Genomic DNA, 12,244 nt, shown 5'->3' with positions numbered 1-12,244 from the left:
CTCCGGAAAGTTAAACAGATTTGTAAATTACTTCTATTAAAAAAATCTTTTTTTGAGTTGTTGTTTTCTGTCTAACTGCTTTCTGATGACCGGGGAGCTGTGCAGTTCCTATGGGGATATTCTCCCATCATGCACAGCTCTCGGGACGTGACATTAACATTGAGCAGTTAGACAGAAAACTTCAGAAGCTAATAACTATTGGAAGGATTAAGATTTTTTAATAGAAGTAATTTACAAATATGTCTAACTTTCCGGAGCCAGTTGATATATATAAAAAAAGGTTTTGCCTGGAATACCCCTTTAATGCAGAAGTCTCCAAACTGTGGACCTCCAGATGGTGCAAAAACTACAACTTCCAGCATGCCCGGACAGACATAAAGTAAGTGAACCCTCTAGAGGACCCCGGGGACGTGATGACGGTGATGGAGAGCGACGATCCAGGGCAGCAGTGACGGTCCGGAGCGGCGGGGACACTCTGGGGACGTGATGACGGTGATGGAGAGCGACGATCCAGGGCAGCAGTGACGGTCCGGAGCAGCGGGGACACTCTGGGGACGTGATGACGGTGATGGAGAGCGACGATCCAGGGCAGCGGTGACGGTCTGGAGCGGCGGGGACACTCTGGGGACGTGATGGCGGTGATGGAGAGCAACAATCCAGGGCAGCGGTGACGGTCCGGAGCGGCGGGGACACTCTGGGGACGTGATGACGGTGATGGAGAGCAACAATCCAGGGCAGCGGTGACGGTCCGGAGCAGCGGGGACACTCTGGGGACGTGATGACGGTGATGGAGAGAGACGATCCAGGGCAGCGGTGACGGTCCGGAGCGGCGGGGACACTCTGGGGACGTGATGACGGTGATGGAGAGACGATCCAGGGCAGCGGTGACGGTCCGGAGCAGCGGGGACACTCTGGGGACGTGATGACGGTGATGGAGAGAGACGATCCAGGGCAGCGGTGACGGTCCGGAGCGGCGGGGACACTCTGGGGACGTGATGACGGTGATGGAGAGCAACAATCCAGGGCAGCGGTGACGGTCCGGAGCGGCGGGGACACTCTGGGGACATGATGACGGTGATGGAGAGCAACGATCCAGGGCAGCAGTGACGGTCCGGAGCGGCGGGGACACTCTGGGGACGTGATGACGGTGATGGAGAGAGACGATCCAGGGCAGCGGTGACGGTCTGGAGCGGCGGGGACACTCTGGGGACGTGATGACGGTGATGGAGAGAGACGATCCAGGGCAGCAGTGACGGTCCGGAGCGGCGGGGACACTCTGGGGACGTGATGACGGTGATGGAGAGCAACGATCCAGGGCAGCGGTGACGGTCTGGAGCGGCGGGGACACTCTGGGGACGTGATGGCGGTGATGGAGAGAGACGATCCAGGGCAGCGGTGACGGTTCGGAGCGGCGGGGACCCCCCGGGGACGTGATGACGGTGATGGAGAGTGACGATCCAGGGCAGCGGTGACAGTCCGGAGCGGCGGGGACCACCCGGGGACGTGATGACGGTGATGGAGAGAGACGATCCAGGGCAGCGGTGACAGTCCGGAGCGGCGGGGACACACTGGGGACATGATGACGGTGATGGAGAGAAACGATCCAGGGCAGTGGTGACGGTTTTAAGAAAAAAACGTATACGTTTTTAACTTTTCACTCCGTTATGAATAAAGTTTCACTTGTTTGATTGAAATTCCAAGAAACAAAAAAAACTGTGCAAAGTCAAAAGCTGTATGGTGAAAACCGGATGGAACTGAACGCACATACGGTTCTGTAAGGTTCCCATTGACTCCCATGTAAAAAAAATAAAATAAAAAAAAAACGTAAACGGTTTAATAAAGTTTTTCACCCAGACCAAAAACCGTGGTAGACTACGGTTTTCTGTCCGGGAAAAAAAAAAAAAAGTTAAAAATTGTTTGGTTTGAAAAATGGAGACAACCGTATAGATTATGGTGCATACAAGTTTGATGGGAAGTCTATGGGCGCGGTTTACTGTGCGGTTGCATACGGCTGTCACGCCCCCTCCCATAGACTTGCATTGAGGGGTGGGGTGTGATGTCACACAGGGGGCCGAGGGGGCACGATTTTCCGTCCCGGTGGTCGAGATGGACTCAGCCTGATGACCTCCAGCGGTTCCGAAAGCCGCTACAGGTGGGTGCTGCATGGTAGATCCAGGGGGTCCCCAGCAGCGGGAGCCCGGCGATCTGACATCTTATCCCCTATTGGATAGGGGATAAGATGTCTAGGGGCACAGTACCCCTTTAAAGGGGTACTCCTCTGGAAAACTGTTTAAATCAACTGGGGCCAGAGACTTAAACAGATTTGTAAATTACATCTATTTAAAAATCTTAATCCTTCCAGTACTAATCAGCTGCTTTATAATACAGAGGAAGTGGGTTTTTTTTTTATTTCCTTTCTGTCTGACCACAGTGCTCTCTGCTGACACCTCTGTCCATTTTAGAAACTGTCCAGAGCAGGAGAGATTTTCTAGGGGATTTGCTCCTACTCCGGACAGTTCCTGACATGGACAGAGGTGTCAGGAGAGAGCACTGTGGTCAGACAGAAAGGAAATTAAAAAAAAACTTCCTCTGTATTATAAAGCAGCTGATAAGTACTGGAAGGATTAGGGGAGGGGGCAGCAATTGGACCCCTGTGATAATAAACTTCTGCTCCATCCTGTATAAGTGTTGTAGGCTGGAATACCCCTTTAGGGTAGGGACACACAGCGCATTGCCAGCGGATTTGACGCTGCGGATGTCTCCTGCTGTGTCTGCTCGTAGGAGCAATCCACCGCTAGGAACAGACACACAGGGATTTGCAAATCAGAGAGCAACAATGTCCACGAGTACAAGCGCAGTGAACTCTGCGGCCGCTCTCGGCCTCGCTCATGGAACAAGGGGAACAACTGGGATATCTGTGAGTAGACTGCGCGTGTACTGCAGATCACTGTGTACCTGTTCATAGTGACTGATTACTGCTATGAGCAGACAAAGCAGGACGCGCGGGAACAGCAGGAGACACATTCTAGGGACGGGCAGTAGCGCATTGACAGCGTCAAACACCCTGCGGATGTGCTACAAGTGACCCTAGCCTTAGGTATAAAATTCCTGAAATTATACACAGTGTTGGTGGCCCTTGGATGCCTACTGACCCACAGAATGAATGGCATTAATATATAAAAAAAAATATAATAATAAAGGGGGTGGGGGGAGTATAGGCGAGCACTATCAAACACCAACAGGTTGTTATTATACATTTTGATCAAAAAGTACAAGCCCACTCGCCACGTCAAGGCCACCTAGTCAGAGTGGGTCCCTAACCAAACACTGGCGTAGTGCTGGACGACGACCACTGCCTCTGAGACACAATGTCTACTGGGAAATGACCCAGTGGCCAGGCAGCCCCACTGCTGCCCGACCAAACCCCTGGCTACGGGCCGCACCACCCCACAGACAAAGCATCACAGCAACAATGGCCGCCACAGAGAACCACACCAATGGGAACACCTACCCTGTGCTCCCTGCCAGAGGGCTGCGAGAATACTCAAAATACAGATTGTGGATGTGCGGCTGTTTCTTTTTCTCTATTTTTGTTTTACACTTGTAGTCTGTCCCCTCTTCCATATCCAGCACTCTGCTCCACCCATTCGGCCCGGGCGCTTTTAAATTAGCAGGAGACTGTATAAGGGTTTCCTCCTTACATTCGCCCAGTCCTCTGGTAGGGACCACGTGGTAGGTATTCACACTGGTGTGGTTCTCTGTGGCGGCCATTGTTTCTGTGATGCTTTGTCTGTGGGGTGGTGCGGCCCCCGAGCCGGAGACTTTGTGGGGCTGCAGTGGGTCGTTTCCCTGTGGACATATTGTTGCGGTGGTGGTGGCCGCTGCCCGGTGCTACGCCAGTGTCAGATTAGGGACCCACTCTGACTAGGTGGCCTTGACGTGGCGACTGGGCTTGTACTTTTTGATCAAAATGTATAATAACAACCTGTTAGTGTTTGAATTAACGCTGAGAAGCAATTAAATCAAAATACAAATGGTGGGTGTGCGGCTGTTCCTGTTTCCCTATTATGTTACATACATTTTTTATTTAAATGTGAATATATATATTTACACATATACTCATGCATTTATACATATATAATGTGTATATACACACACAATATATAAATGTGTATATTATATATACATATGAGCGAACTTACAGTAAATTCGATTCGTCACAAACTTCTCTGCTCAGCAGTTGATGTCTTTTTCTGCATGAATTAGTTCAGCTTTCCGGTGCTCCCGTGGGCTGTAAAAGGTGGATACAGTCCTAGGAGACTCTTTCCTAGGACTGTATCCACCTTTTCCAGCCCACCGGAGCACCGGAAAGCTGAACCAATTTATGCAGGAAAAGTCATCAACTGCCGAGCTGAGAAGTTCGTGACGAATCGAATTTACTGTAATCGTGAATATCGGCCAAAAAAAAAAAAACAATCATCGGTCAATCCCTAATATTTATTATATATAAAATAATTTTAATAAAAAAAAAAAAGCAGCCTGGTTTATTCTCTTTTTTTTTAAATTTGTTTATGAACATTACATTTGCCATATTTTGCAATACTTGGGAAAAAAATATAAAATAAAAATAAAATAAAAATAAAAAAAACAACAAAAAAAGAAAAAACCTAAAAAAGGAAAGTTCTTTAATTTCACCTAAAGCCAGAGAAAAGTAAACAAGGGATGAACATTTCCGGCGTCACGTTGATGTCAATAACTTGTAATGCAGACGGACGGACGGACGGGCGGAGGAGACGCGTTTGTGCAGTCAGCGCCCGTCCAGCGCTTTGTCCCGCGCTATGACCGACTCGTCGAATTTGATCATCAGGGTGGTTCCTTTGTGCCAATGAGCGGTGACTTTTGCCGGGAAGCCGCTGCAGGTCAGCAGGGACTCCACGATGCCGGCGGTGAAGGAGGCGCAGTTGAGCGTGCTGTTCTCCTTGGGGACGGAGATGTAGGAGTTAATCAGCGGGTCCTTCTCGATGATGTAGTAGGTTTTGTCGTCGTCGTTCGCCTGCTCCAGTTTGTCCGCTTCTTTACCGAACAGCGCCTTCCAGGCCACCACCTTGATGAAGAGGAGGGCGCTGATCACCTTGGTCTCCCGTTTGCCGTTTTTTTCCCTCATCACCAGCGGGTCCAGGATGCGACATCCCACTTGTTGGCCCAGCTCGGAGAGTTTCGCTTGGAGCTCGGAGACGGAGTAGACGCGGTTTTGGCAGTACTGGACTATTTCGGAAAAGAGAAGTGCGAACGCGCTAAGGCTCACCTCTGTCTTGGGCCGGGCCAGAGAACGTTCTAGAATGGTAGACTTCCCTCTACTGAAGCGGGAATCCATGACCTGAGGGGGAGAGAGAATGATTAAAAGGTGACCGTCCAACATGATTCACTCTAACAGGATTTACAATGGACTGGGGAAGTGCTTACCAGAAGAAAGAGCCTCCAGCTGTTGCAAAACTACAACATCCAGCATGCCCGGACAGCCTTCGGCTGTCCGGGCATGCTGGAAGTTGTAGTTTTGCAACAGCTGGAGACCCAATGTTTGAGAAAGCCTGCATTAGATTGAGGCTTGACTGGCAGCTGCCGAGAGACAATTTGCAGGGACTCCTGTCGAAGGACAAAAATTTCCTGCTCCTGTACAGCGAGTGGTACTGTATGAAGTGCTTCATGCAGCGTCATTCACTGTAAAGGAGCAGGAACTCTATCCTTCGACAGGAGTCCCTGCAAATAAAGCATCGCCGCTCACCTCCAGGCCACCAGGGATAGGACAAGATATTTTTGTGCCCTAAGCAGATTAGTAAAACAATAGATAGGAGCCCCCCCTCCTCTGTACACCCCCAAGTATATCGATAGGAGCCCCCCCACCTCTGTACACCCCCCCAGTATATAGATAGGAGCCCCCCTCCTCTGTACACCCCCAAGTATATCGATAGGAGCCCCCCCCCCCACCTCTGTACACCCCCCAGTATATCGATAGGAGCCCCCCTCCTCTGTACACCCCCCCAGTATATCGATAGGAGCCCCCTCCTCTGTACACCCCCAAGTATATCGATAGGAGCCCCCCCTCCTCTGTACACCCCCCCAGTATATAGATAGGAGCCCCCCTCCTCTGTACACCCCCAAGTATATCGATAGGAGCCCCCCCACCTCTGTACACCCCCCCAGTATATAGATAGGAGCCCCCCTCCTCTGTACACCCCCAAGTATATCGATAGGAGCCCCCCCCACCTCTGTACACCCCCCAGTATATCGATAGGAGCCCCCTCCTCTGTACACCCCCAGTATATAGATAGGAGCCCCCTCCTCTGTACACCCCCCAGTATATAGATAGGAGCCCCCCTCCTCTGTACACCCCCCAGTATATAGATAGGAGCCCCCTTCTCTGTACACCCCCCCCCCCCCCAGTATATAGATAGGAGCCCCCCTCCTCTGTACACCCCCCAGTGTATAGATAGGAGCCCCCTCCTCTGTACACCCCCCAGTGTATAGATAGGAGCCCCCTCCTCTGTACTCCCCCCAGTATATAGATAGGAGCCCCCTCCTCTGTACACCCCCCAGTATACAGATAGGAGCCCCCTCCTCTGTACACCCCCCAGTACACAGATAGGAGCCCCCTCCTCTGTACTCCCCCCAGTATATAGATAGGAGCCCCCTCCTCTGTACACCCCCCAGTATATAGATAGGAGCCCCCTCCTCTGTACTCCCCCCAGTATATAGATAGGAGCCCCCTCCTCTGTACTCCCCCCAGTATATAGATAGGAGCCCCCTCCTCTGTACACCCCCCAGTATATAGATAGGAGCCCCCTCCTCTGTACACCCCCAGTATATAGATAGGAGCCCCCTCCTCTGTACACCCCCAGTATATAGATAGGAGCCCCCTCATCTGTACTCCCCCCAGTATATAGATAGGAGCCCCCTCCTCTGTACACCCCCCAGTATACAGATAGGAGCCCCCTCCTCTGTACTCCCCTCAGTATACAGATAGGAGCCCCCTCCTCTGTACACCCCCCAGTATATAGATAGGAGCCCCCTCCTCTGTACTCCCCCCAGTATATAGATAGGAGCCCCCTCCTCTGTACTCCCCCCAGTATATAGATAGGAGCCCCCTCCTCTGTACTCCCCCCAGTACAGTATATAGATAGGAGCCCCCTCCTCTGTACTCCCCCCCAGTATATAGATAGGAGCCCCCTCCTCTGTACTACCCCCAGTATATAGATAGGAGCCCCCTCCTCTGTACACCCCCCAGTATATAGATAGGAGCCCCCTCCTCTGTACACCCCCAGTATACAGATAGGACCCCCTCCTCTGTACTCCCCCCCCCAGTATACAGATAGGAGCCCCCTCCTCTGTACTCCCCCCAGTATATAGATAGGAGCCCCCTCCTCTGTACTCCCCCCAGTATACAGATAGGAGCCCCCTCCTCTGTACACCCCCCAGTATATAGATAGGAGCGCCCTCCTCTGTACACCCCCCAGTATATAGATAGGAGCTCCCTCCTCTGTACACCCCCCAGTATACAGATAGGAGCCCCCTCCTCTGTACTCCCCCCAGTATATAGATAGGAGCCCCCTCCTCTGTACTCCCCTCAGTATACAGATAGGAGCCCCCTCCTCTGTACTCCCCCCAGTATATAGATAGGAGCTCCCTCCTCTGTACTCCCCCCAGTATATAGATAGGAGCCCCCTCCTCTGTACTCCCCCCCAGTATACAGATAGGAGCCCCCTCCTCTGTACTCCCCTCAGTATACAGATAGGAGCCCCCTCCTCTGTACTCCCCCCAGTATATAGATAGGAGCTCCCTCCTCTGTACTCCCCCCCAGTATACAGATAGGAGCCCCCTCCTCTGTACACCCCCCAGTATATAGATAGGAGCCCCCTCCTCTGTACACCCCCCAGTATATAGATAGGAGCCCCCTCCTCTGTACTCCCCCCAGTATATAGATAGGAGCCCCCTCCTCTGTACACCCCCAGTATATAGATAGGAGCCCCCTCCTCTGTACACCCCTCAGTATATAGATAGGAGCTCCCTCCTCTGTACACCCCCCAGTATATAGATAGGAGCCCCCCTCCTCTGTACTCCCCCCAGTATATAGATAGGAGCCCCCTCCTCTGTACTCCCCCCAGTATACAGATAGGAGCCCTCCTCCTCTGTACACCCCCAGTATATAGATAGGAGCCCCCTCCTCTGTACACCCCCCAGTATATAGATAGGAGCCCCCTCCTCTGTACTCCCCCCAGTATACAGATAGGAGCCCCCTCCTCTGTACTCCCCCCAGTATATAGATAGGAGCCCCCTCCTCTGTACACCCCCCAGTATACAGATAGGAGCCCCCTCCTCTGTACTCCCCTCAGCATATAGATAGGAGCTCCCTCCTCTGTACACCCCCCAGTATATAGATAGGAGCTCCCTCCTCTGTACTCCCCCCCGTATACAGATAGGAGCCCCCCTCCTCTATACTCCCCTCAGTATATAGATAGGAGCCCCCTCCTCTGTACTCCCCTCAGTATACAGATAGGAGCCCCCTCCTCTGTACACCCCCAGTATATAGATAGGAGCCCCCTCCTCTGTACTCCCCTCAGTATACAGATAGGAGCCCCCTCCTCTGTACTCCCCCCAGTATACAGATAGGAGCTCCCTCCTCTGTACTCCCCTCAGTATACAGATAGGAGCCCCCTCCTCTGTACTCCCCTCAGTATACAGATAGGAGCCCCTGTCACTAACACCCCCCAGTATATAGATAGGAGCCCCCTCCTCTGTACTCCCCCCCCAGTATACAGATAGGAGCCCCCTCCTCTGTACTCCCCCCAGTATATAGATAGGAGCCCCCTCCTCTGTACTCCCCCCAGTATATAGATAGGAGCCCCCTCCTCTGTACTCCCCTCAGTATACAGATAGGAGCCCCCTCCTCTGTACACCCCCCAGTATATAGATAGGAGCCCCCTCCTCTGTACTCCCCCCAGTATATAGATAGGAGCCCCCTCCTCTGTACTCCCCTCAGTATACAGATAGGAGCCCCCTCCTCTGTACACCCCCCAGTATATAGATAGGAGCCCCCTCCTCTGTACTCCCCCCAGTATATAGATAGGAGCCCCCTCCTCTGTACTCCCCCCAGTATATAGATAGGAGCCCCCTCCTCTGTACTCCCCCCAGTACAGTATATAGATAGGAGCCCCCTCCTCTGTACTCCCCCCCAGTATATAGATAGGAGCCCCCTCCTCTGTACTCCCCCCAGTATATAGATAGGAGCCCCCTCCTCTGTACACCCCCCAGTATATAGATAGGAGCCCCCTCCTCTGTACACCCCCAGTATACAGATAGGACCCCCTCCTCTGTACTCCCCCCCCCCCCAGTATACAGATAGGAGCCCCCTCCTCTGTACTCCCCCAGTATATAGATAGGAGCCCCCTCCTCTGTACTCCCCCCAGTATACAGATAGGAGCCCCCTCCTCTGTACTCCCCCCAGTATACAGATAGGAGCCCCCTCCTCTATACTCCCCCCAGTATATAGATAGGAGCCCCCTCCTCTGTACACCCCCCAGTATATAGATAGGAGCTCCCTCCTCTGTACACCCCCCAGTATATAGATAGGAGCTCCCTCCTCTGTACTCCCCCCAGTATATAGATAGGAGCCCCCTCCTCTGTACTCCCCTCAGTATACAGATAGGAGCCCCCTCCTCTGTACTCCCCCCAGTATATAGATAGGAGCCCCCTCCTCTGTACTCCCCCCAGTATATAGATAGGAGCTCCCTCCTCTGTACTCCCCCCAGTATATAGATAGGAGCCCCCTCCTCTGTACTCCCCCCAGTATATAGATAGGAGCCCCCTCCTCTGTACTCCCCCCCAGTATACAGATAGGAGCCCCCTCCTCTGTACTCCCCCCAGTATATAGATAGGAGCCCCCTCCTCTGTACTCCCCCCAGTATATAGATAGGAGCCCCCTCCTCTGTACTCCCCCCAGTATATAGATAGGAGCCCCCTCCTCTGTACTCCCCTCAGTATATAGATAGGAGCTCCCTCCTCTGTACACTCCCCAGTATATAGATAGGAGCCCCCTCCTCTGTACTCCCCCCAGTATATAGATAGGAGCCCCCTCCTCTGTACTCCCCTCAGTATATAGATAGGAGCTCCCTCCTCTGTACACCCCCCAGTATATAGATAGGAGCTCCCTCCTCTGTACACCCCCCAGTATACAGATAGGAGCCCCCTCCTCTGTACTCCCCCCAGTATATAGATAGGAGCCCCCTCCTCTGTACTCCCCTCAGTATACAGATAGGAGCCCCCTCCTCTGTACTCCCCTCAGTATACAGATAGGAGCCCCCTCCTCTGTACTCCCCCCAGTATATAGATAGGAGCTCCCTCCTCTGTACTCCCCCCCAGTATACAGATAGGAGCCCCCTCCTCTGTACACCCCCCAGTATATAGATAGGAGCCCCCTCCTCTGTACACCCCCCAGTATATAGATAGGAGCCCCCTCCTCTGTACTCCCCCCAGTATATAGATAGGAGCCCCCTCCTCTGTACACCCCCAGTATATAGATAGGAGCCCCCTCAGTATATAGATAGGAGCCCCCTCCTCTGTACTCCCCCCAGTATATAGATAGGAGCCCCCTCCTCTGTACTCCCCTCAGCATATAGATAGGAGCTCCCTCCTCTGTACACCCCCCAGTATATAGATAGGAGCTCCCTCCTCTGTACACCCCCCCCGTATACAGATAGGAGCCCCCTCCTCTGTACTCCCCCCAGTATATAGATAGGAGCCCCCTCCTCTGTACTCCCCCCAGTATATAGATAGGAGCCCCCTCCTCTGTACTCCCCTCAGTATATAGATAGGAGCCCCCTCCTCTGTACTCCCCTCAGTATATAGATAGGAGCTCCCTCCTCTGTACACTCCCCAGTATATAGATAGGAGCCCCCTCCTCTGTACTCCCCCCAGTATATAGATAGGAGCCCCCTCCTCTGTACTCCCCTCAGTATATAGATAGGAGCTCCCTCCTCTGTACACCCCCCAGTATATAGATAGGAGCTCCCTCCTCTGTACACCCCCCAGTATATAGATAGGAGCCCCCTCCTCTGTACTCCCCCCCCCCAGTATACAGATAGGAGCCCCCTCCTCTGTACTCCCCCAAGTATATAGATAGGAGCCCCCTCCTCTGTACTCCCCCCAGTATATAGATAGGAGCCCCCTTCCTCTGTACTCCCCTCAGTATACAGATAGGAGCCCCCTCCTCTGTACACCCCCCAGTATATAGATAGGAGCCCCCTCCTCTGTACACCCCCCAGTATATAGATAGGAGCCCCCTCCTCTGTACTCCCCCCAGTATATAGATAGGAGCCCCCTCCTCTGTACTCCCCTCAGTATACAGATAGGAGCCCCCTCCTCTGTACTCCCCCCAGTATACAGATAGGAGCCCCCTCCTCTGTACACCCCCCAGTATATAGATAGGAGCCCCCTCCTCTGTACACCACCCAGTATATAGATAGGAGCCCCCTCCTCTGTACTCCCCCCAGTATATAGATAGGAGCCCCCTCCTCTGTACTCCCCTCAGTATATAGATAGGAGCCCCCTCCTCTGTACTCCCCCCAGTATACAGATAGGAGCCCCCTCCTCTGTACTCCCCTCAGTATACAGATAGGAGCCCCCTCCTCTGTACTCCCCTCAGTATACAGATAGGAGCCCCTGTCACTAACACCCCTATAGACATCCGGGACTCTCCATATTCCCGCCCGGTCACCTCTCACCTATCGGGTTTATAGGAACAGTCAACACCGGAACCATCCGCCAAACAAATCCGCTACGTGCTGCGACCCGACGCGGAAGGATCCCGACGTTACAGCTGCACTAACATAGCCCCGCCCACTAAATGCCGCAGCCACTGACTGATGAGCTTACAAGGTGCCGCAGGCCGTGCGTGGTTACGTCACGTCGCCGCACGAGACGAGAGCTGTGATTGGCTGTAGGGAGTAAGAGGGCGTGACCGCCGCTTCCTTTGAGTAATGGGAAAGATAGTGGATGTTGAGAAATGTTTTCTGGGCATGCGCGGCCTCTGCAGGGGGTGGTTTAAATAAGCACGTGACAGGGCTAGGTATCAGAATTATGGACATGACCCCCTTCTCCCACTGCTCGTTTTTAATATCATAGTTCAAAGATATAAACATATTTTTAATTATGCAAATGAGACTCAAAAGACCATGGCAGTGTTTCTCAACCA

The 12,244-nt window shown here is 52.8% G+C and overlaps 1 protein-coding gene across 1 annotated transcript; it reads right to left on the bottom strand.

Moving 5' to 3' along the window:
- Positions 1-4,550: 4,550 nt before the first annotated feature.
- Positions 4,551-11,930, bottom strand: LOC130297745 (trafficking protein particle complex subunit 5-like). Its single transcript, XM_056550594.1, has 2 exons — positions 11,775-11,930; positions 4,551-5,377 (listed from the first exon to the last, which is right to left on the bottom strand). The coding sequence occupies exon 2, from the start codon at positions 5,372-5,374 to the stop codon at positions 4,808-4,810; it is 567 nt and encodes a 188-aa protein (XP_056406569.1). The 5' UTR covers positions 5,375-5,377; positions 11,775-11,930; the 3' UTR covers positions 4,551-4,807.
- Positions 11,931-12,244: the final 314 nt, after the last annotated feature.

Source organism: Hyla sarda, chromosome 13 (assembly GCF_029499605.1).
Source record: "Hyla sarda isolate aHylSar1 chromosome 13, aHylSar1.hap1, whole genome shotgun sequence".
Taxonomy (NCBI): Eukaryota; Metazoa; Chordata; class Amphibia; order Anura; family Hylidae; genus Hyla; species Hyla sarda.
The sequence above is the reverse complement of the archived record's forward strand: the minus strand, read 5'-3'. Positions and strand labels throughout refer to the sequence as shown.

Bases quoted from the DNA above. Each gene is read 5' to 3' on its own strand.
- LOC130297745 (XM_056550594.1), bottom strand. From the start codon at position 5,374: ATGGATTCCCGCTTCAGTAGAGGGAAGTCTACCATTCTAGAACGTTCT.